The sequence below is a fragment of the Stenella coeruleoalba genome (assembly GCF_951394435.1).
Source record: "Stenella coeruleoalba genome assembly, chromosome: 10".
NCBI classification, from domain to species: Eukaryota; Metazoa; Chordata; class Mammalia; order Artiodactyla; family Delphinidae; genus Stenella; species Stenella coeruleoalba.
In genome coordinates this window covers 42,116,814-42,140,488 of record NC_137156.1, presented here as the reverse complement: position 1 = coordinate 42,140,488, position 23,675 = coordinate 42,116,814, and the positions used below count along the sequence as shown (strand labels likewise).

The 23,675-nt window shown below is 49.2% G+C and overlaps 3 protein-coding genes across 5 annotated transcripts; 1 reads left to right on the top strand and 2 right to left on the bottom strand.

The window, feature by feature from the left end:
- Positions 1–290: 290 nt before the first annotated feature.
- PSMB8 (proteasome 20S subunit beta 8) lies at positions 291–6,279 on the bottom strand. Its single transcript, XM_079932948.1, has 7 exons — positions 6,249–6,279; positions 5,431–5,641; positions 3,547–3,694; positions 3,276–3,387; positions 2,092–2,221; positions 1,513–1,717; positions 291–1,113 (listed from the first exon to the last, which is right to left on the bottom strand). The coding sequence occupies exons 2-7, from the start codon at positions 5,575–5,577 to the stop codon at positions 1,025–1,027; spliced, it is 831 nt and encodes a 276-aa protein (XP_079789074.1). The 5' UTR covers positions 5,578–5,641; positions 6,249–6,279; the 3' UTR covers positions 291–1,024.
- A 522-nt stretch (positions 6,280–6,801) lies between these two features.
- On the bottom strand, positions 6,802–15,761 carry TAP1 (transporter 1, ATP binding cassette subfamily B member). The gene is made up of 12 exons (XM_079932945.1): positions 15,448–15,761; positions 14,200–15,314; positions 13,605–13,719; positions 13,336–13,466; positions 12,369–12,574; positions 11,507–11,704; positions 10,524–10,652; positions 10,173–10,361; positions 9,427–9,600; positions 9,031–9,193; positions 8,617–8,753; positions 6,802–7,407 (listed from the first exon to the last, which is right to left on the bottom strand). Exons 2-12 carry the CDS (start codon positions 14,795–14,797, stop codon positions 7,195–7,197), a joined length of 2,253 nt encoding a protein of 750 aa, XP_079789071.1. The 5' UTR covers positions 14,798–15,314; positions 15,448–15,761; the 3' UTR covers positions 6,802–7,194.
- PSMB9 (proteasome 20S subunit beta 9) lies at positions 15,334–22,980 on the top strand. 3 transcript variants are annotated; one of them, XM_079932955.1, is made up of 6 exons: positions 15,334–15,473; positions 17,314–17,381; positions 19,613–19,744; positions 20,413–20,542; positions 20,787–20,928; positions 21,604–22,980. In XM_079932955.1, exons 1-6 carry the CDS (start codon positions 15,414–15,416, stop codon positions 21,729–21,731), a joined length of 660 nt encoding a protein of 219 aa, XP_079789081.1. In that variant the 5' UTR covers positions 15,334–15,413; the 3' UTR covers positions 21,732–22,980. The 3 variants fall into 3 exon arrangements, with proteins under 3 accessions (XP_079789081.1, XP_079789083.1, XP_079789082.1); XM_079932957.1 differs by lacking the exon at positions 20,787–20,928; XM_079932956.1 differs by lacking the exon at positions 17,314–17,381 and having other exon boundaries at positions 15,391–15,473.
- Positions 22,981–23,675: the final 695 nt, after the last annotated feature.

Here is a 23,675-nt window from a genome sequence, read left to right as displayed (position 1 = left end):
CCAATGCACCCTTTTGAAATGTTATTGGCACGACTTCCATGGGTCACTTCAAATTTAGATTTGAAGTTAGAGGATTACTAAAACTTCTCCAACCCCGTCCATTCTGGGATTTTAAGGATCTCTCTCTAACGAAAAAGCTCCATGTTCAGCTGCTTCCTACTTACAAGCTCTTCCTTTGACGAACTCTCCTTGGAGAGGTGACAGTGTCCTGCTCCTTCCTGAAATCCCAGCGTGATTCAGAAAATCTCATTCTGTCTCATCTTTCTAACCTGGTTACCTTTTCCTCATATTTCCAACTTCAGCAAGTCCTCCTTATCTCCTCTTCCACTTCAATCACAGTCGTGTCATCTTGCAATGGAGTGTGACCCATCATGAAATGGAACCCCTAACGTCCATCTTTCCATGTAATATCCAATCTCTCCACAGGGTTATTTGAGATAAATGGGACCGTGTTTACGATTACCGCACACACGTGAGGAGGAAGCTTGTTCATCCTACTTTACCAAGTCAAAAACAGTTGTTCTAAGCACACTACACCCAGATACCCAAACCATTAACAACTGACTACACAGGAGCCTTCAGGCTGTGTGCCTAACCTGAATTAAATTGCACCTAAGTGTCCACAGACAATGTTGAACCTTCCCGAGGTCCTGGAGAGATGAAAGTGGAAGGAAAGCCCAGAAGAATATTTGATGAGACCCCATTTCTTAGGTAGGGGTTTGAGTCTCTTTTCTCAGGAAAAGTCTGTCTTTATTTCCTGATCCCTCCTCCCAACAAGCCCAGCCCAGAGCCCTCACAAGGCCACAACACAGAGGCTTTTATAACCGTTTTCCTTTATTGTGCTTGGTGGGACACCCAGAAGGTTGGGCTGGGGGTGATACTCACGGAGACAGAGAACACACAAAAGGATAAACTACACGCTGCCTCCCAGTGGCCCCTGGTTCTCTATCTCTGGGTCAGGTCAGGCCCCCCTTTCTCCTGGGGTGTAACCTGGCCCAGGTCCCCAAGTCCACCACTGCCACCATTACTGACTGGCCTCATGGTACTGGTACATCAGGTCACTGACGTCTGTACTTTCCACTTTCAACCAACCGTCCTCCTTCACGTGGTACACTGCAGGCAAAGGAGAAAGAACAGAGTCGGGCTTCCCTGGTGGCGCAGTGGTTGAGAGTCTGCCTGCCGATGCAGGGGACACGGGTTCGTGCCCCGGTCTGGGAAGATCCCACATGCCAGGGAGCGGCTGGGCCCGTGAGGTACCACAAAAAAAAAAAAAAAAAAAAAAGAACAGAGTCACCTTCCCTTCAGCAAGATCCTGCTAATGATGTTATGTTGAAGGCGACAACAGCAACACACATTCTCAAAGCCCTTATTATGGGGATTGCAATGCCCCCTTCAGGCTCTGAAAACCCGTTCCCTGCCACTCAGCCTCCCCCATGTCTCCCAATCTCAACCCCCCTCCTTCTTCCTCACTCCCCAGGGGCGTGGCAGGGGAGGAGGGCATTGGTCTCTTACTATTGACAACGCCTCCAGAATAGCTGTCTCGGTGGGTGGCATGAACAATTGCCCTTCGGCCCAGGTCACAGGCCTCTTCAATGCTAAGGTCAGGTCTATAGCCAGTATCCATGACCCCATAGGCATGGGAGCACCCACTACCGGTGGAGAACATATTTCCCGAGAGCCGAGTCCCATCTGCATCCACGTAGTAGAGTCCAGGCCCCTATAGGATGCAAGAAGGGTCTAGGTTGGAAGTGGAAAGGAAGTTGTTGGTAACAGTCAGATTCAAGTGTGAGCCATGAGAAGTGGACCAAAGACTTAGGCTGACCCCAGGAACATCTGAACTAGGAGAACACTGTGGGAACAATCATAGCACTTAAGGGAGGAAAAACAAACTTGGAATCAGCTATTTGATCCAAAGGGACAAGCTTATGAAACAATGGTCCACATCCAGACCCAGAAATTGCCAGTGGGTAACAGTTCTATAACCGAGTGTTCTCTGTGCCACGTACCCTGTAGGGGAGGGAGTGGGAGTGTAAGGTGGGGAAACTGACCTCTCATCCACATGTGGGAATATGGAGAAGGGAGGGGACTCACTTTCTTGTCCCAGCCACAGATCATGCTGCCCATGGAGAGGCCCATGCCCCGGTACTGGCACATCATGTTGGAGAGCAGTTTGGAGGCTGCAGACACAGAGATACGCTCACCATTCCGCAGATAGTACAGCCTGGGTGAGAACAGGAAGGTTCCAGGAGAGGACTTAGAGGTGACAGGAGAAGGCTAGCCCTCCTAGCAGCCCACTTGATGGGCAGAAAATGATTGAAGAGATAAGCATTTGAAAGGAGTGGTTTTGTAGGATCTAAGGATGGGGAAAGATTTGGAATGTATATAGAATTAACTTTTCTTTAGTTTTTGGCTATGTGGCATGTGAAGCATAGTTCCCTACCAGGGATGGAACCTGCGCCCTCTGCATTGGAAGGCGGAGTCTTAACCACTGGACCACCAGGGAAGTCGTCAAAACCACACAAAGAGGGCTTCCCTGGTGGCGCAGTGGTTGCGAGCCTGCCTGCCAATGCAGGGAACATGGGTTCGTGCCCCGGTCCGGGAAGATCCCACATGCCGCGGAGCGGCTGGGCCCGTGAGCCATGGCCGCTGAGCCTGCGCGTCCGGACCCCCGCAACGGGAGAGGCCACAACAGTGAGAGGCCCGCGTACCAGAAAAAAGAAAACAAAAAACAACCAAAAAACACATAAAGAAATCCCAGTAGGGACTTCCCTGGTGGCGCAGTGGTTAAGAATCTGCCTGCCAATGCAGGGGACATGGGTTCAAGCCCTGGTCCAGTAAGATCCCACATGCAGCGAAGCAACTAAGCCCGTGCGCCACAACTACTGAGCCTGCGTGCCACAACTACAGAAGTCCGCTCACCTAGAGCCCGTGCTCTGCAACAAGAGAAGCCACCGCAATGAGAGAAGCCCACGCACTGCAACGAAGACCCAATGCAGCCAAAATAAATAAATAAATAAATAAATTTTAAAAAAGAAATCCCAGTAAATGACAGGATCCCACCAGGGTCGATGCTATTGGTGCTAAATATTGATAATTGACAAATGATGTGGCTTCTTGGCAGGAGCACAGGCTGAGATTTGGGAGAAGGTTTTTAACCACCAAAAGGCTGTTTTGTGAAATATGACATTAGCACTAAGATGCTGGGGGCAGTTAGGAGCAGTGATCTGGAAGATGAAGAATCCAGGCTTAGAAGGGAGGTAAGGGGCTAGGCCTACCTGCACTCCTTCGCCAGCAGACGCTCCCAGTACTGACAGTCAGCTGCACAGCCAGACATGGTGCCAAGCAGGTAAGGGTTCATCTCAATCACCTTGTTCACCGTTAATGTGCCTGGAAGAAGATGGAGTTTGGGGAGAGGAGGAATGACCCCACAGCTCTCCCTGTGTGTCCTAAAACAATATCTGGTCCCACTTTGGTGTAGATGCTGGGCTCCTGCTGAGAGGAGGACCCAGCTCCCCAGATTCTGCCAGCTGGAGAACACACACTCACCAATGTAATTCCCAGCCGAGGCCCGAGAATCCACAGCCACAATCAGCCCGTGCTGGAACTTGAAGGCCAGCGTGGTCGTGCCATGAGCCATCTCGATCTGAATGTTCCTTTCTCCATTCCCACCCAGGGACCGGAAGAATTCAGTGGGCTAAGGAGATAGAAAAGGCAGAGAAAGGGCCACTGAAAACTTCTGAAGCTGGGCACTCCAGGAAAAGAATGTAGAGGAAGGAGATACCCAGAAATTCTCCAACCACCAATAAATGAAACAGTTAATAACCTAGCTCTACAAGGAAATGGTTTGGGAGAAGGGAAAGAAGAGGCCATGACACCAACCTTTTCCATATGCCAGCACAATAGACTAAGTGCTACACTAGATTAACTTAGAACAATGGCTTTCAACTCTCATTTTGTATTAGAATTATCTGGGCAATTTTAAAACCTCCTGAGATTCTGATTCAGTTGGTCTTGGGTGGGACCTGGACACTGGTATTTTTTTTAATTGCCCTATAATTGATGTTAATGTGTAGCCGAGATATAGATGCATTTATTTAGGGCAGACTGTGTCTTGTAAGACAGCAGCATTCAGTGGAAATACTTCAAGTTTGTTTCAAGTTTAATTTTTAATATATTTGAACTATTAATTAATTAAAATAAAATATACAATCAGTTGTATTAACTACAAACGTTAAATCTCAGGATGAGCCAAGCTCATCTTAGCCTCAGGGTCTTTGCTGTTGGCCTGCAATACTTTGAAGCTTTGCCTGGATGGCTTCTTCTCTTTATTAAGGTTTCCACTCTGTTGCTCCTTTAGAGAGACCGTCTGTGAGTGTCTCCCAAAATACCTCCCCCAATTTCTTATCTCATTGTTTTTAAAGGTTTTCATTAAAACACTTTAATTTCCTGAAATTGTCTTATTTTCATTTGTTTTTTGTTGGCTTCCTTGCAAAATGTAAACAGAGATCTTGTCTGTCTTGTTTTAACATGTGTCTATCCCTAGCACAAGGAGTGGAGTTTGGCATATAGTAAGTACTCAATGAATATCTGTTGAATGAATGAATGAACGGCGAAAATTTAGTCCATCTGTTTATAAGCTAAACTGACTCTCCCAACTTTGAACACAAATTCTGTGTACCTTCCTTCCTAGAAAACTGGAAAAAGAACACACCTGGTACACAGGTAGAGGTATTCTGAATTCAGTTTAAAATAAAGGTGATTTGATAAAGCCTTCATTCGTAGCTGGGATTGTGACTCTTACTTGATGATAAAACCATGTTTCTGGAAAGTATTAATTGTGTTTTACAATAAATTGACATCTCTGATACATAAAAACAAAAGTGCTACCATAACTGAACATTTTAAGGGTGACTGTAATGGTTTTCCATTCATAGGTCATTTAACCCTCAGGAAAAACGTTTTATGAATATTATCCCCATTTTACAGAAGAGACACCCAAGACCTAGACTAAGGGACTTGATCCAAGGCACACAACTGTGAGTGGCTGAGCCCAGGCTAAACGCTCGAGTTCATAGGTTTTGCAAGACACTACACAGCCCCTGTATCATAGGATAGGCCCATGAGAAAAGCTTCGTGATTTGTTTGTGATGGAGAACGGGCAGGAAAGCTCTCCGGTCTCCCGATGGGAGCCCCCTTCCCGCTCACCTCTCCTTCTTTGTCCTAATCTGCACCTCCTAACCCTCAGGCGGCCAGCCCCCAAGTCCCACGTGGCCTCTTCCCTGGCTCCGGCCCTAGACCCTGGACGTGGCTCTGCTAGACTAAAGGATGGCCCCCTCCGCATTTCCCCGCCTCCGGACAGTCTCAAGGAAGACCCTCCATTACTCTGCTCCCTCCTGCCCGCCTCCCACGGGATTTTCTTACAGCCCTGACCTGCATTCCCAGGGGGAGGGCGAGCTCCGGAGATCGCAGAGAGAAACTGTAGTGACCGGGGTCCGAGCGCTGCCGGCTTCCCGCGTGAGGGAAAGCCCAGTCCTCCCGCTGCCCGCGCGGGGCTCCGCACACGTCCAGCAGCGCCATGACCGCCCAGCACCCGGAGATCTGGCGGCTCTCGGAGGAGGAAGTGAAAGCGAAAGCCCGAAGCCTTAAGGGGAGGGAACCAGAATTTTTTCCACATCCCCCTGCCCTTCTCGAGAAGTGTCCAGTGGGCGTATGGGGACCAGGAGTATTATGCTGGGGACAGGCTTCTCTGATCCGCCTTCATGGAAATTAGGGAAACGGGGGTGATAGACTGCCAGAAGAAAGGAAGAAAGAGAGCGAGCAGCTCGAAAGCTCCCTGGGCGATGAGGTTACTGTAAGAGACACCGACAGGCTGGGGCATCCTCCGGGGACAGTTATGGGGTGGGCAGGGGTCATAGCATCAAAAGCGTAGCCTTAACCAGAAATCTGGAAGTCAGTGAGAACCTGGGAGCAGTTTCAAACCGGGAATGGGGGAGGGGTGTGCCTAGGAGCATCGCTTTATAGAAGTAGGGGAGGGATAGGAGTACGTGGGGGCACTGAGTCTTGAGGACAGACAGGTCTTGGGGAGACAGGCAATAGAATACACCTGCAGCGTTTGGGGGAAGGGAGCACCAAGGAGAGGGTGCAGCCTCTGAATCCTTCGACCTAGTCCCTCCTAGGGCCTCTCCCAGCTCGACGGTCTCCCTGACCTGTAGCCACCCACAAGAACTGCCCTTTCTGACCGCACCTACTTGCGTAATTCTTGCTTGACTGAGCACTGTCTTGTTCAACGTCTCTAAAACCCGCCTCTCCTTGCAACCTGAGTTGGCCTAATCTGCCCGGCAACTGTTGACGTCACATGACCACGGCCCTCCCTGAATGGAAGAGATCTACTAGACCACCCCGCCCACTACGCTGAGTTCCCGGGGCAGGTGCCACTGCAGAACCCGGCGAGCCCTGCTGTAACGGACCGGGGTGGGCAAGCGAACGAGGTGGTGAACTTCCTCTAGACGTGCTCATCCTCCATCCTCCATCTCCGGGCTCTGAGGCACTGCAGCTGCTGGTGCCTGCTGGAGGACACCGTATCCCCGTTTGGCTCATCCTTGGGGGTGGGCACAGGGGGATGGAGAAGTGAAGGGGGCAACCATAGGAAATAGAAAACTTAAGGGAAAAGATGGCACACTCAGGGCTGGGAAACACTGAGGATGTTGAAGGAGGGAGGGACCCAGCTCCTGAAAATGGCGCTGCAATGGTCGGTGGGCCACTTGGTCCACTGAAAACACGAGAAACCACAGTACAAGACACCAATTTTATTATAAATATCAAGAAACCACAGGGTATTTATGGGCCAGCATATGCCTCGGGTGAGGTTGAAAAGGAGCTGACCTTCCATTTCTGTGTATTCTAAATATTTCTCATGCTAGCCACACCAACCCTGGCTCCAAACCCAGTTACACCAAGGAGTTCTGAAGCCTGTTTTCTTCCAGGAAATCTGTATAACCAAGAGGAGCTTGGAGAGCAGCTAACACTCATGGCAAAATTTCAGGCATCACCTCAGGGGTTACGTTTTAGAATGTCACCCCTCCCAGTAGCAGCTGCCCACTCTGCAACTCTGGTAAGACCTTTGTTCTCAAACTCTCCACTATAGAGAGGAGGGAAAAAGGGAAGGAGATGGAGTGTGCAGATCTGAGGAGTCTTTCATTCTGGAGCACCTGACCCACCAGGAGCCTGAACCATGGTGCAATAGCGTCCCTTATTCGCCATGAGCTGCTGGTGGGTTCCCGCCTCAATGATGGTGCCTCCTTCCAGAAAGAGGATGTGGTGAGCCTGCTTCACCAAGCTGAGGCGCTGGGTGATGAGAAGCACAGACCGAGAGCACCGCTCAGGGCTTTTATACAGGAGCTCCTCCACCTGAGAAAAAACATACACTCTGTCAGACCAGGGGACCACTCCCAGCTCAGGGAGACATCTGTGTTTCCAGAGCTGGGACAGACCTCGCCAGGATCATTGCCACCTCTGCCAATAACCCAAAGGAAACTGAAGATTCTCCTTCTGGGTGCTTCTCTGTCAAACCTTTGATTTGTGAAGGGCTGTTTACATGAGGTGGCAACGGTGGAATAAAAGAAAGAGGCCTAAACTGGGAGATTGGGATTCACACACTACTGTATATAAAATAGATAACTAATAAGAACCTACTATATAGCACAGCGAACTCTACTCAGTACCCTGTAATGGTCTATATGGGAAAAAAAAATCTAAAAAAAAAAAAAATCACTTTGTTGTACACCTGAAACGAATACAACATTGTAAATCAACTATACTCCAACAAAAAAAAATTTTTTAAAGTAATGAAAGAAAGAGCCCTAGGGTGAAACCCGTAAGAAAAGAGTGAAAAGTATTGAATAGTCTCTCCTCTCTAATTTTTAAATTCTCTTTTAAGGAAATATAACTTACTAGTAAAGAGCATGAGCATTCAAGTCAGGCAGACTTGAATTGGGGTCCAGGCTCTGCTATTCAATAGCTGAATGACAGTGAGCATGTTATTCAACCTCTCTTAGCCTCTGTTTTATCATCTGTTGGATGAGGGTAACAACACCCAGCTCACAAGCATTCATGATGAATAAGTGAGCAAGAGACTACATCCAGCACGTCCAGCACATAGTAAAAGTTCAATTCATATTAGTATTATGAGGGCGGTCTTTTGCTTATGTTTGGCTTCACAGATTCAGGGTCTATAGATCATCTCTTTTAACTGGTTTTAGGCATCTTGGGGAGAAGCTAACGGGAACTGAGAATTGCAAGGACCAGTTTGGAGAATTATGATGTTAATATAATAACAAAGGATGAGTGAAGGAAGGAGGACTGGATGGGAAATAGGCATTAAGAAGATGACTCTCGGGCTTCCCTGGTGGCGCAGTGGTTGAGAGTCCGCCTGCCGATGCAGGGGACACGGGTTTGTGCCCTGGTCCGGGAGGATCCCACATGCCGCGGAGCGGCTGGGCCTGTGAGCCATGACCGCTGGGCCTGCACGTCCGGAGCCTGTGCTCCGCAACGGGAGAGGCCACAACAGTGAGAGGCCCGCGTACCGCAAAAAAAAAAAGAAGATGATGACTCTCTTACACAGGACTGGCTGTTTATATCCAGGGCACTGGTAACATCATCCAGGATGAGTACACACGGTTTCCGGATCAAGGCTCGAGCCAAGGCCACTCTCTGTCGCTGACCCCCTGACAGCTGGCCCCCAGCCTCACCTACTTCTGCAGAGACAAGGGCCAAGGTGAGAGCTGAATAAGCACACGCACGCACACGCACACGTACACGCACACCAAGGACTGATGGATGCAGCAAGATAGAGAAGGTTCTGGGAAGGTAAAGGAGTTCTGAGGACATGAGGATAAAAGAGCCATAGGAACAAGATCTTACAACTTCAAACTGATGTCAGTGGGGTGGGGGGAGCTAAGGAATCAAGGCAAGACTACTGGGGTTACAAGGAAGATAAAGATGTCTGGGTGGTGATGTGAGTGGAGAGAGCACCTGTGTCGTAGCCTTGAGGGAGTACAGAGATGAACCCGTGGGCTCCGGACTCCACTGCAGCAGCTGTGATGTCCTCCATGGTTGGCTTCTGGACCAGGCCATAGGCAATATTTTCTTTAAAGCTTCTTCCAAATAGCTGTGGCTCTTGTCCCACAGCAGCCACCTGGGACAAAATACGATGCAGAGTCATAGAACAAGGAACACAGGAGTGTGGTTCTCTAGAGACTGAAGACTGAGAATCTCTACTGGAAGCATATCACAAAATTACACAGCCTCTCTCCTGACCACGCGCTCACCTCCACCTAAGGTCTCCTAACGCTCTGTTCAGAGTGCTCGGTAAGAATGCTCTTCTGACTTGAGGCTCCCTGCCCTCCCCCATGCCATCTTGTAGCTCACCTGTCTGTGCAGGTAGCAGTGCTCATATTTGGGAAGGGGCTCCCCGTCCAGGAGCACCTGCCCCTCGGTGGGCTGGTACAGATTCTGCAGCAGGGCAGCCACTGTGCTCTTCCCAGACCCATTGGGCCCCACCAGCGCCGTCACCTCACCAGGACGAAGGGTGAACGTCAGCCCCTGGAAGCCAGAGAATCACACACACTAAGAGGCAGCCGGAGGCCCCTAAGCTTGAGACCTGTCAGTCATTGTCTTGTTACGTTGTCTTGTCAATGTCTTCCCCCAGAGAAGAGAGGAGGAAAATGGCGAAGTACAGCAACTACTCCCCTTCCACATGCACAGACACCTCCCCATGGAGTAGAGACGGAAGATGAAACAAAGACAAAGGCAAACACTAAGACCACTGTGCCACACAGGCAATCTCAGAGAGCATGAGAAAAACGAAAACAATCACATTCCAAACCACAGATGGCAAGAAAAAGGAAGACTGGAGACACAGCTTTTGCTTCCATGACGCCTTAGGACAGGAGAGCCTTCTCCCTGAGAGCCTCCTCTTCCATTCTTCTTGGAAATCCAGCCTGGTCCTTGAGCTCGGGGGCAGTTTTATGGAACGCGTGAGCTTGTCTTTGCCTCTGAAGGGTGAGGGAGGCTCTACCTAAACCTGGTGCTAAGCAGGTTGAAGGCAGGGAGGAAATTTAAGGTGGTCGAGCTGAGGGTGAGGTTGGTAGAATACAGGGATTGGTAGGTTGTACCTGCAGCACTGGGACATCTAGACGGTTTGGGTAGGCGAAGGAGACACCCTGGAACTGGACGAGGCCCTGCAACTTTAAGGAAGTGAACACACCACTGGCTGGGCAGTGAGGGATCTGGTCCAGGTATTCAAATATTTTCTCTGAAGAGCCCACAGCCTTCTGTAGCCTGGGATAGATGGACAGCAGTACCTGGAGGGGAGGTATGAATAGTGAGGCGGGGGATGGGAGGGACCCAATCTGCTACCAGGGTTATGTGATGTGAGAAGGGCAAAGGAGGGAAGGAAAGTGATTCAGATGGAGACGGCACAGGGGAAGGAAAAGCACTGGGGAGTGAGAACGGAAGGACCTCACCTCAACAGCTGTGGTGAACTGGTTCTGGTAAAGAACAAAGGCGACCAGGTGCCCACTGCTTACAGACCCACTTGTCACCAGCTGCCCACCAAAATACAGGATTCCCACCTTCAGCAGCAATCCTGAGATCTGTGGAGACCACAGAGAAAAGGGACTGTGGGAGGAAAACCTAAAATTCTGGTGCAAAGATCCAGAATCATTAACAGTAAGGAGAGAGAGCGTCCCATTTCCGCCAGTAACTCAGGGGGTTCAATAGGTATTAAAGAATGAACCATAGCGTGCCATGGAATCTCACTCGGTTACCCATGATAGAAGTCAACTATCACCATCACCATCACCAGTAGTGCCTTGTTTGGGGAGCGTCTTGCTCTTCACAAAAGGCTTTTATGAATGTAATGTCATCTAACATTCATATCAAGAGCCCTATAAACTAGGTTATATTACTCCCATTTTTTTAAAATGAGAAAAAAGTCTCAGAGAAAGTAAGTTACTAGCCCGTGGTCCCAGCGCTAGTAAATGGCAGCATCAAGGCAGGAACTTCTGATCGCTGATCTAGTTCTCTGTCAATTATATCACAAGATGCCCCGCATCCTTGGCTTCCGCTGTTCCCATGGCTCTCAGGAGTACATCCGCATAGTTCAGGCATGAAGCAGGCCCAGGTGCAGGAATGCATAGCTCCCTGAGCACCCCCCATGAGGCAAAGGAAGGCCCTGGGACTGGAAGACTTGGTACTTTCCTACAAAGGGGGTCGGGGAGATTTTGTGCACCCTACGGAAAGGAAGCCATCTAGCATGCCTAAAGAGGGAGGGGGTTAGGAACACTGAGTGGGGTCATGGAGCCTCTGGTTGCTGGGATACAGACACTGAACCCACCATTGCCCAGCGGAGGAAGAGTGTGGAGCAGGGTCATGGGACAGGGAATGGCACTGAAGCAGTCCCCTACCAAGGGGACCAGGGAATAGGCATTCATCCCCAGGTGCTCACAAGGGTGGTCCAGAGGTTGACCGCGTAGGCCAGGGCCTCCTTCTGGTTGAGTGTCTTCATTTCATGCAGCTTTTGCCTGAACTTCTGGGCCTCACCCTCTTCGTTGGCAAAGCTCCGGACTGTAGGCATGGCTGACAGCACCTCAATGGCCACCTGGCTGGATTTTGCCAGAGATTCCTGCACCTGTGCTGCCAGCACCTGTGGAGACATGGACAAGAGATGTCACACGTGGTTGGCAAACCATAAGGGACGCTAGGACCTGAGTTATCCAATTGTAGATTAAAGGTGAGAAAGGGCAGAGAGACAGAAGAGAAAGGGACACAGCTATATCCCCCACGGATACTAAAGAGATACAGAGAAGAGGAAAGTGACTCAGAAGGGTCATAGAGGATCATATTCTTGAGACTGGTGATCATATTCCTTTTTTTAGTTTTCATTTTATATTGGAGTACAGTTGATTAACAATATTATATTAGTTTCAGGAATACCGCAAAGTGATTTAGTTATCCATACATACGTATCTATTCTCTTCCAGAGTTCTTTCGTATATATGCTATTACAGACTATTAAGTAGAGTTCCTTGTGCTATACAGTAGGTCCTTGTTACTTATCTGTCTTATATATAGTAGTGTGTATATGTTAATCCCAACCTCGGTGATCATATGCTTAAAGACAGACGGTAGGCAGACATTAGAAGACACAGAGAAGGTGAAGATCGACACTGAGCAATCCAGGAACGTGGACAAGGAGTTTCAAAAAGATGAAGAATCAGCGAAGGTGCCAGGAAAGAAATCTGTGAGGAGAGCCCACCAAGTCTGGGCGATGAGGGTCAGTATAGGTTGAGGCAACTCCCTGGACATACCTTGTGCCATTTTCCCAGCTTCTCAGGCAGAAGGAAGAGTAGTGGCAGGGCGAGCAGGGTGACCATGGTGAGGGACGGGGAGCCCCAGAGCATGAGCCCCAAGAGACACAGTCCACGGCAGAGGTACCACAGAAAGAGGCTCAGGTCCGAACTCAGAGACTCACTCACGGTGGACGTGTCCTCTGTGACCCGAGATGTGATGGCACCTGCCAAGGGTTGAGGAGAAGAGAGTGAGTGAGTGAGAAACTCAGAGTGATGGGAGGGACTGGCAATGAGCCAGGGTGCCAGGGGGAGGGGTTCTAAGCAGGTCTGGAAAACAAGGTCAGTGGTTTAGGGAGGCTTGGACTCTCAACTCAAGGAGAATGGGTTCCAGAGGAAAAGCCTGGTCAAAGACCTTCCTTTTAACTCTAAAGAAATTGATGCCCTTGTGAATTTCTAATTCTCTGACAGATTTCTGTTCTCTAAAGAACTTGTATATCCCCTGCACATAGGCAGGAAAAACTTAAACTGATCATATAACAGAGCTGGAGAAAAACGAAGGTGCTGCTAGAAAGCAGTCCAGGAAACTGTAGGAAGTCCTGGATTGGGAATCAAGAGATGGCTTCTATTCCCAAGTTCATCTCTATCCATACGTGTCTATGCAAGTGTTGGCATTTAGGGTCTGGGCCTCAGTTCCCGTCTCTGTAAAACGAGGTGGTTGGACTCTGTGATCTCAAAATTTCCAGGTTTGAGATTCCTGTCGTTTCTATCTAAATACACACAGAGGGATATATTTGTGGGAAAATCTTGGATGGAAACACTAGGTTTTTCTGCAAATAGGAAGTATATGTATTTTGCTCTTGAGGTACGTCAAGAATAAGACATGACGACGTTTTTGTGTGAGAGGAGGATCAAGGTTATAAGTAAAAATATGTATGGGGATATAAACAGTAAGTGGATGGATAGTGAAAAGAGTTTCATGAGAAACCTGTTTGGTTCTTTTGAAAAAACTCTGTTTTCTGGCACAGGACAGCCCGAAACACCTCTCCCTGCAGGTGGCAGTGCACACGGCCCATGGTGCTGTTGTAGATTCCATCAGCCGTGAACTCCAGCACTGCACTAGAAGGAGACAGAGAAGGAGGGCCAGGCATGGTCAGGGGGCCCCCCAGAAATGCACTCCAGACGGTAGCCCCAACTTTCAACTCCCTCTTTTTCAGGGTTCCCCCATCCCCAGCCTTCCAACTTCAGCCCCCAGACCTGGCTATGGTGAGGACAGACATGAGAGTTATGTTTCGCGCGAAGGCAGCGCCTGTCCTGTCTTGTAGAATCCAGTCCGTGAAACGGCCCGTGAAGAATGGAACAGCCATCTCCCCTGGGGAGGGAGAGAAATATCAAGTCTAAGAAGGTCAGCTCTAACCAGACGACAACCGGCCCACCCTCCTTTCACCTTTGCCCATAATCCTGGAGGGCAGTGGCAGAAAAGACACAATCTATACCTAAATGGGCCACCTGGGAACTCAAAACCCTGTGGCCCCACAAGACCTTTAGAGGTTGGATGAGGAAGGCTAGGGATCATAGGATGGTCTGCCCCAGAGGAAAGGCCTTGTCCAAGGTGGCCAGTGAAGCAACGCCCGGGGCAGCCCTGGAGTCCAGGACTCCTGACTCCTACCCAGTACAGGGCTCTTCCCTCTCCACGGGGGTGGGGAGTGGGGGCTCTTCTCAAGACCTGAGCTGGGTCCCCTTCCCCTCATCCACATTTCCGAGAACTCATACCAATCTATCTCACTGACCATTACTCTCGATTCCTTCCCAGTCCTCTAGCCTCGTCCCTCTCCCCCTGCATCCCCCTTACCAAGACAGGAGAGTACCACCAGGGCCAGAAGGAGCGGCAGGCGTTGTATCTCTTGGCCCAGGAAGCCTAGAAGCCGTCTCACCGCCACTCCAGAAGCGCCGTGAGCTCCTTGCACCCAAAGGCTCCTGATCTTATGCCACAGAGCGGCCGCGGGCAGTGCCGCCGTGTAGCTGAGCGCAAAGGCGTCCAGGCGACTCCCCCAGTGCAGTGGCCGGGTGCTGTGAGCGTCCCCGGGGGCTCCCCACGAGCGCAGCTCTCGGAACGAGGCAAGTCCCGGCAGAGCCAAGCCCAGCGCCGCCGCCAGCGGCTCCAAAGCAGCCAGCCATCCCCGGACTCCTGCGCTTTCTCTCCGGAAGCCCAGCGCTGCCCCGAGGACGCCTCGGGCTCCCAGCCACAGTACCGCCCAGCGGCTCAGGCCCGCCACCCAGACACTGAGCAGCGGCAGCGCAGGGGGTACCAGCAGGGAGGCTATTCGAGGCAGCGCCAGCCGGAGCAGCATCCAGTCGGCGAGGAGCAGCAGCGCTGTCCCCAGGCACGCGAGGGAGGCTCGGGAGAGGCGGAGACACCCGCAGGGAGCGGGGGACTCCGAGCAGGCCATGGGCGCGCGCGGTTCGAGGCCGGCCCAGGTCCTGGGACTCTCGCCGTCCTCACCAGGACGGAGTCTAGTCTCTGGACGCTGTTGGAGTCGTAGCAGGGCGGGCCCCCGGACCGCGCCGGGGAGGGAGCAGGGCGAGCCGGGTCGGGGCTTCGGAAAGTCCCGGGAACCCGCCGAGCCCGCGGGCGCTGGCCTGAAGTGAGCAGTTTACAGTAAAGGGAAAACGAAAGCGTCTCCGGCTCCCCAGACCCACCCACTCCGAAGGCGGCCCGCCCGGACTATGTGGGGGGAGGGCGTCGACATCAGATCCGAGATTTAGGGGAGCAGCCCTGGTGCTCCACCTTCTCCATTCCCAACACCCGACCCTGCTGTCCTCGCCTCCACTTGCGGGACCCACTTGCCGCGACTTTCTCACTCCAGCCTCTGGGCGGGGTGCCTACGTCATCTGTCTCCGGGCAGTTCTGCCCCGCGCAAGTTAGCGCCCGGATGCGAAGCCTCACGGCATGGACCCGGGCGCCCCCTGGCGGGCGTGGAGAAGGGGAGGAGCTGTAGGCAGCGAGTGGCGCGCTGTCCCAGGTCGCAAACCAGTGCACCAGGCGGCGAGGAGCGCGGCGCAGGGATGCTGCGAGCGGGAGCACCCACCGGAGACTTACCCCGGGCCAGAGAAGTCCACACCGGGGTAATGAGTCTGGGCTTGAGGGTTAGCGGAGGGGTGGAGGAAGTAGAGCGATAGGGGCACCCTGGAAGCGCCAAAGAGTAAATTTGGAGACTAACAAGAGTGGGGAGATAGCTTGTAGCAGCCAGTGCTCACATCCCGAAATGAACACGGGCGTCTGTATTCTGAAGGGGTCGTCTAGGGGTCCGCGAAGGGACTGGGCACGGGAGGCAGGCAGAGAAGGTGTACTTTGGCTCTGAGCTGGAAGCGTTAAGGGGAAGCTGCCCTAAAGCGCTTTCGCTTTCACTCTGGGCTAGAGAGAGCGGCTGGTTAAATCAAGGGAGGGGGTTGGAGAAGGTGCACAGAGAAAAGGAAACGGTGCCCTGGGTTAAGTAGGACAGCACTTGAGAGAGGGGAGTATGGGCACTGATTGAGAAGGGACGCATCACACAGACCTTTGATAAACTAGCCCGTGGGTAACATAGCCCCAGCACTGATAATGGGGGTTCCATGTGAGCTGGAGGGGCCCTTCCCCAGCCTGGCCCAGGAAGGCTCCTACTTGGCCCAGGTGCCACCGTGCTCCTTTCCCTATGTCTTCCCCACCCACCTCCACAACCTGCTGGACGACTTTTGCCCAGGCTGGACCCGTGGGGCAGATGGCAGCCCAAGGCAGGTTGGCTTCTGCTCTCAAACTTCTACCACCAAGCTTAGCTTTGGGGCAGCTTTGTTATATAGGAATAACCTCTTGGATGGGGTTGCCTCTGTTCTCTGCTGTGCTATTCATGATGCATCAGTATGTCAAAATGAACACTCGGCCAGCATCCCTGGAAGCCAGAGTAATTTATGGAGTGGTGAGAAGTATAGCTGTAAAACCATTTATAAATTAGAAAATCTCTCCTCACTGCCAGATGAGCAGTGAAAAATAAGAAGTAGAAGTTAAAACAAAGCATGGGAGGTAGACATGGGTTTTAGTCCTGTGTTACCTTCGACAAGTCATTTGCGTTCTCTGTGGCTCAGTTTCTTCATTTGTAGGATCTTTAAGGCTTTTTCCAGTTCAACAGGAGTTTTAAAATGTAGCTTTATCCTCCTTCACTCTTCCTTAATTCTTTTGTTTAATTTCTTTTCTTGACCTGAAAAAGTCAGCTCAAACTCCCCAATCAAATCCTCTTTTGGTGCAGATCTCTTTCCCTGGCTACTCTCTTCCCCTGGCTGTTTACCTCTTGATAAGAAATCCTTAAATGAGACCTCTGTTTTAAACTGTCCCATGTGTTTCTTGCTGCTTTCCTCCTTCCTTGACACGTGGCCATGCTAACCACTGACCCCTGAGATGTTTTCTGTTGTTCAGTAAACTGAAAGAGCTCACTTCTGATTAAGGGGGGGAGTGGATGATTGTGGGCCCAAAAGAAGGGCTTGAGCTTGTTTCCCAAGGTCACGGTCACTCGCTGTGTGGGGAGGTCTGTAGCACATCTGTACACACAACAAACGCATGCGGAGGTAATTCATTTGTGGAACTGCGTCACGGGGACTTGGAAGTGCCCGCCCTGAGCCCTTCACTCAAAGGGAGCACTTATGCCCCTAGGAGCCTCATCCCACCTCTCTCTCTTTACAGTGGAAGGATTCTAGGGATGCCATTCTTTCTGTGTGATACCACCGCCAGGCTCTGACATTCCCTTGCTGCTGGGAGAGACAAGAGAGAAAATGGAAAGATGAAGAAAAAAATCCCATTCTGGGAGTCAGCTCTGGCCTAAATTACTGTATAACCTTGAGCCAGTCGCCTCCCCATTCTGAGAATGTTTCCTCATCTGTAACATGAAGGGATCAAGGCTCTTGCTGCTCTGACGTTCCATCCTCTGTGTCTCTGCAGACAACCATCATGGCGGTAGAGTTTGATGGGGGCGTCGTGGTGGGATCTGATTCCCGGGTGTCTGCAGGGTGAGTAGCAGTGCCAGTGTGTTCTTTTGGAAGGAAGCTAATGGCCCCGAGTGCACATTTTTCTTAACCATTCATAAAGAGACTGGCAAACTGAAGCATTGGAGAAACTGAGTGAACCTTTCAGAAAGGCCACTATGATAAGATATTGGGTGGGTATTTGGGTCTCTGAATTCATGGCGAAGAATCTGGGGCCTGGATGCTAATGTGGCCCGTCCCAGGGAGTCACAGAATTGGGTCTGAAAAGGGTTTAGGAGATAGAGATTTCAGGGGCCCACCTTCCATCTATGTTTAGAGATAGAAAAGATGGTCCTGCCAAGCAGATATTCTGGTTTCTGATCCATCACGTGTTGAACTAAGTTTGTCTTTCTCCCTTCTGGCCAGTTTCCTCACATACAGGATTAGATCAATATTACTTACTTTATGTTCCACAGAACACGTAACTTCCTCAATATGGTTAATAACAAAGAAAAATTAATAAGGCGAAGATTAATCTTAGCTTAATTTAGTATTTTTTGTGTTACTATAAAAATCTAAGCCTGAGGGGCTTCCCTGGTGGTGCAGTGGTCCCTGCCGATGCAGGGGAGGCGGGTTCGTGCCCCGGTCCAGGAGGATCGCACGTGCCGCGGAGCGGCTGGGCCCGTGAGCCATGGCCGCTGAGCCTGCGCGTCCGGAGCCTGTTGCTCCGCAGCGGGAGAGGAAGCAGCAGTGAGAGGCCCGCGTACCGCAAAAAAAAAAAAAAAAAAAAAATCTAAGCCTGAAAATAAATCTAATTTTGATCATTACTTGCAGTGTTTCGTTTGTTTGAGACAATTCTTTGCTTCCTGCTTTAATCCAAGCTTTAAATTTCATGTACTCTGAAGCTATTCTCTTGTGAAATAAATTTGAGAAACACCGAAAGATGAACATCAGAAATTTTGGCAACTCTCTATATGATCCAGCAATCCCACTCCTGGGCATATATCCAGACAAAACTATAATTCGAAAAGATACATGCACCCCTATGTTCATAGCAGCACTATTTACAGTAGCCAAGACATGGAAGCAACCTAAATGTCCATAGACAGAGGAACAGGTAAGGAGGACGTGGTACACCATGAAAATTGGGGTGCATCTGTCTTTTTGAATTATGTTTTCCTCCAGGTATATGCCCAGGAGTGGGATTGCTGGGTCATATGGTAGTTCTATCTTTAGTTTTTTAAGGAACCTACATACTGTTCTCCATAGTGGCTGTACCAATTTAGATTCCCACCAACAATGCAAGAGGGTTCCCTTTTCTCCACACCCTCTCCAGCATTTATTGTTTGTAGATTTTTTGTTGATGGCCATTCTGACCAGTGTGAGGTGATACCTCATTGTAGTTTCTATTTGCATTTCTCTAATAATTAGTGATGTTGAGCATCTTTTCATGTGCTTTTTGGCCATCTGTATGTCTTATTTGGAGAAATGTCTGTTTAGATCTTCTGCCCATTTTTTGATTGGGTTATTTGGTTTTTTGATATTGAGCTGCATGAGCCGTTATATTTTGGAGATTAATCCCTTGTCAGTTGCTTCGTTTGCAAATATGTTCTCCCATTCTGAGGGTTGTCTTTATACAAAAAAAAAAAAAAAAAGAGTGAATATATGTATATATGTAACTGATTCACTTTGCTGTACACCTGAAACTAACACAACATTGTAAATCAACTATACACCAATAAAATTTTTTTTAAAAAAGAAAATGTGGTGTATATATATAATGGACTGTTACTCAGCCATAAAAAAGAATGAAATAATGCCATTTGCAGCAACGTGGATGGACCTAGAGATTAAGCATAGTCAGAAAGAGAAAGATAAATACCAAAAGATATCACTTACATGTGGAATCTAAAGTATGACACAAATGAACATATCTACCAAACAGACTCACAGACGTAGAGAACAGACTTGTGGTTGCCAAGGGGGAGAGGGGTGGGGAAGGGATGGATTGAGAGTTTGGGGTTAGCAGATGCAAACTAGTATATATAGGATGGATAAACAACAAGGTCCTACTGTATAGCACAGGGAACTATATTCAATATCCTGTGATAAACCATAATGAAAAAGAATATGAAAAAGAATATGTATATGTATAACTGAATCACTTTGCTGTACAGCAGAAATTAACACGACATTGTAAATCAGCTATACTTCAATAAAATTTCGTAAAAAATTGGCATCTCTAACGTTGATGACTTTTGACTCCTTCCTGACAGAGAGGCGGTGGTGAACCGAGTGTTTGACAAGCTGTCCCCCCTGCACCAGCGCATCTACTGTGCTCTCTCTGGCTCAGCTGCTGATGCTCAGGCCATAGCGGACATGGCTGCCTACCAGCTGGAGCTCCATGGGTATGAAGTTCTGGGGTCCCCAGTCCACACCACCTAGAGTTCCCCCAGCAGTGAACCCCTATACAGAGTCCTGTTCCAGGAGCAGTGCTGTGGAAAATGAAAAGTTCTTGCTTTGCCTCCGGCTTTCATTGGTGTTGAACTGGCATTTGAATCTCTCGAAGCTGGTTTCTGCACCTGTAGAGTAGAGATGACTAATAGTACCTGCCCTACCTCACCAGATGGTTATTTCCAGAATCAAAACATATGAGTGAAAGTAGTTCAAAAACGGCAAATCACTCCCCTAATATAAATAGTGGGGACGAAGATTAGGACATGGGCCACCATAATATCAGGTGGTGACCGTAGGGGAAACCAAGGTCATTAGGGCAGAAGTAAAGTTTACCTGCTTTGACCCACATGGGCAGGGCTCTGGCAGTCAGGAGAATTATGTCATTGGGGGCTGGGGGTGGCACAGAGTAAAGGAGGGAGAACAATTAGCAATTGAAACCTTCTTCCCAGTGGGTGATGTGAGACTCTTGTTCCCCTGCACTTGTGGGAGGGGAGCTAGAGTTTGAATCCTTGCAGCTATAGGTTTCGGGTGTTCCCCCGGCAGCGATGATGGTAATGGCCCAGGAGGGTGGAACTTCAGGAAAATCATTATTGCTGCCTATTCCTAACCCTTCCTTTAGAATGGAAATGGAGGAACTCCCACTCGTTCTGGCTGCTGCAAATGTGGTGAGGAATATCACCTATAAGTATCGGGAGGACCTGTCTGCACATCTCATGGTAGCAGGCTGGGACCGACGCGAAGGAGGCCAGGTGAGTCTCTCCCAATGTCCTCCCTCCCTCAGGGTTCCCCTGTCCCGCAGAGAGGGAGATGGAGGTCATATGGCATTCTCACTAAGAGTTCCAAAGACACTGCCTCGAAAATGTAGGATAGTCTCAAAGGAGAAGGGCATGAGATGCTGGGGCTTCACTGCAGAGTGTGGACACCACCTGCTTGTCTCAGTGGTGAGCAGAGGAGGGAGGCTTCTAGAGTCTGACCTGAGGATGCCTCCCCCAGGTATATGGGACCATGGGAGGGATGCTGATTCGACAGCCCTTTGCCATCGGTGGCTCTGGCAGCACCTATATCTACGGTTACGTGGACGCGGCGTATAAACGAGGCATGTCCCCGGAGGAGTGCAGGCGCTTCACCACGAATGGTAACTAAGCAAGTGGAAGGGTACCTGGGGCAGGTGTTGTTAATTGTGGGAAGGAGGTAGAGTATGAGGAATAGGAATACGTGGGTGACCATTTAATTAAATGTCCAATGGGAATTCCCTGGCGGTCCAGTGGTTGGGACTCCTCGCTTTCACTTCCCGGGGCCCGGGTTGGATCCCTGGTGGGGGAACTAAGATCCCGCAAGCCATGCAGCATGGCCAAAAAAAAAAAAAAAACAGAAAACGTCCAAACTGGGACACTTTTGAGAGTGAGAGACGGCAGGACAAAGGCTAAACTAGATGGGCTTTCAGGATAAAAGGCATAAACCAGGATTGTTATACGTACACCAAATTAAGATCTAGGGTGACCACAAAAACTAGTGGTGAGCTAGCTTGGGCCCGCTCCTAAGAGCTGATGGTTAAATATTCAAGGTTGGGGAGCTGCTTATTTATCTATTTATAATTTGAAGTCAATCATGGCGGGAGTATCGAGACCATGGACATCATGTGAAGACTGTTTTTTTTTTAAAGTTGGTTGACCACCACTAAATATGCATCTCTAGGAGACGGGTTCTGAAGTCTGAAAGTGGTCATAGGCATATGGACAGGAGGGAAGGGAAATGATATTTGAAGCTAAGCCAGTCTCTCTTCCTCTCTGCAACTTGAAACCCTCTGCAGCTATTGCTCTGGCCATGAACCGGGATGGTTCCAGCGGGGGCGTCATCTACCTGGTCACGATCACAGCCGCTGGTGTGGACCATCGAGTCATCTTGGGCAACGAGCTGCCGAAATTCTATGACGAGTGAATCTTTCTCAGACTTCCCTTCTTTATTTTACAATAAACTTTCTGGGACTGGAAGCTGGTATGGTCATGGTCACTCAGGGAGATGAAGCTTGGGAAGGGGGCTTCTTCCCACCCAGGTGTTAGCATATCTTTTTTATTCTTTTGTCCCCAGGTCTAAAACATCTTTCCCACAGGAGAGAGAGGTGGGCAGGGAGGCGGGGTGTATACTAGAACCAGGAAGAGCTCTACACAGGACAGGTCATAGGTAGCTAAGACAGCTACACACAGGAGAATTAGCTAAGAGCACCAGCAAACTCACATGGAAGAGAATTCCTTTCATAATGCATTCATTCACGTTAGAGACGAAAAACTGATAAGTACTTAAATATTTGGTGGGGGGGTACTTGTGAATTTCAAAGAATAATAACAAGAACCAAAAAAGCTACATGTATTGAACCAGGCATTAGCTACATGCTTATAAACTTCATTTCTTAGAACCCAAACAAAAAAGTCTTATGTAGGTAGGACAACTACTTCTGTGTACGGATAGATGGGAACTTAGGAAGAGTAAGCCATGGCAAGTTCAAAAGCTGAGATGTGGGATTTAGTTTACCATATGCCTTTCCTCTACCACAACATGAAACCTTCTATTCCCGCAAGCTTCATAGAGCATCTCCTCCTTGAAATCTGCAGTAATTAGCCCAGCCCATGCTTTGACACTTTCGAAGTCGTCACTAGATATTTGAGTAACTGTACGAAACAGGCTGAGTTCTGGTCCTATCGTTGCCAGGCACTTTCTGAGTGAGAGGACAAATTACTCCCCTTCTTTGAGCCCTCATTTTCTCTTCTGTCAAATGAAGGTGTTGAGTGACTTCTAAGATGGTTTATAGTTTTGACATTCAATGCCATTTTGCTCATAAGTGAGCAGTTAAGAGGTGTATTTAACAGAAATCCTAGTAGGCTACCCAGGAAGCTTCTGTCTGCTTTTCTTTCTGGAGCTCAGGCTCAACATACAAATTCAAAGTACCCTAAGACATTCCTGTGTCCTTGGTAGTGTGTATTTGGTTTGGAGAAAAATAATCTAAAATTACTAGAGCCTAGGGGAGGGGGAAGGGTAAGCTGAGACAAAGAGAGTAGCATTGACATATACACACTACCAAATGTAAAATAGCTAGTGGGAAGCAGCCTCAGCTCGGTGCTTTGTGACCATCTAGCCCTCTAGATAGGGAGGGTGGGAGGGAGACTCAAGAGGGAGGGGATATAGGGATATATCTATGCATATAGCTGATTCACTTTCTTATACAGCAGAAACCAATACAACATTGTAAAGCAATTATACTCCAATAAAGATGTTAAATAAATAAATTGTACATTGCAAATAAAAATTAGATCAACCGTTTAAACTGAAAAATAAATAAAAAATAAATTAAATTACTAGAGCCTGGAGTTCTTTCTAGCCACGAGATTTAACCTATTTTGCAATTTAACATAATAGTTTAAGAGCCTATCTCTCCTGCTGATCACAACTCCCCACCTCGAACTCTGGAGAGTAGACAAAAGCAAGGACTAAACCACTCTGAAAAATAAACAAAAGCAGGGGGATTGCGGAGTCAAAACTTGGGGAGGCAACGCTCTGGGGGGAAAAAGAGGGTTCAATGTTTTTTCTCGTGGCTCTGCCCTGAAGTCAGGCAGCAGCTACAGAGCTACACTTCTGAACTGAATGTCCACTGCCGTTCTGGCTGGAGAAAAGAGGCCCCCGTGGGCAGGAGAGTGTAGGGGAATCTCCCAGATGAGAGAGCCAGGGACGGGGCTCCCTAATTCTAGGTATGAATCCTCATGACAGCCGGGTTACTCCTGAGCTGCACATATGACACAACCAGCACAAAACAGCAAAGACTTTGAGGACTGAATTAAGATGTAAACCTTTTAAAATTAGATGGTGGTCTTTTTCTTTATTGGCCAAAAT

What these genes read in the sequence shown, in the direction of transcription:
- PSMB8 (XM_079932948.1), bottom strand. Translation starts at nt 5,577, where the DNA reads ATGGCGCTGCTGGACGTGTGCGGAGCCCCGCGCGGGCAGCGGGAGGAC. An exon ending in CCCTCCCCCTGGGAATGCAG is followed by an intron (nt 3,695 to 5,430) that starts GTCAGGGCTGTA and finishes CTATCTCCTTAG; the next exon opens with CCCACTGAATTCTTCCGGTC. An exon ending in CTCGGCTGGGAATTACATTG is followed by an intron (nt 3,388 to 3,546) that starts GTGAGTGTGTGT and finishes ATCTTCTTCCAG; the next exon opens with GCACATTAACGGTGAACAAG.
- TAP1 (XM_079932945.1), bottom strand. Translation starts at nt 14,797, where the DNA reads ATGGCCTGCTCGGAGTCCCCCGCTCCCTGCGGGTGTCTCCGCCTCTCC. An exon ending in TCAACCTCTGGACCACCCTT is followed by an intron (nt 10,653 to 11,506) that starts GTGAGCACCTGG and finishes TGGTCTCCACAG; the next exon opens with ATCTCAGGATTGCTGCTGAA. An exon ending in CCCTCAAGGCTACGACACAG is followed by an intron (nt 8,754 to 9,030) that starts GTGCTCTCTCCA and finishes TTGTCTCTGCAG; the next exon opens with AAGTAGGTGAGGCTGGGGGC.
- PSMB9 (XM_079932955.1), top strand. Translation starts at nt 15,414, where the DNA reads ATGCTGCGAGCGGGAGCACCCACCGGAGACTTACCCCGGGCCAGAGAA. An exon ending in ACCGACGCGAAGGAGGCCAG is followed by an intron (nt 20,543 to 20,786) that starts GTGAGTCTCTCC and finishes TGCCTCCCCCAG; the next exon opens with GTATATGGGACCATGGGAGG. An exon ending in CAGGCGCTTCACCACGAATG is followed by an intron (nt 20,929 to 21,603) that starts GTAACTAAGCAA and finishes AACCCTCTGCAG; the next exon opens with CTATTGCTCTGGCCATGAAC.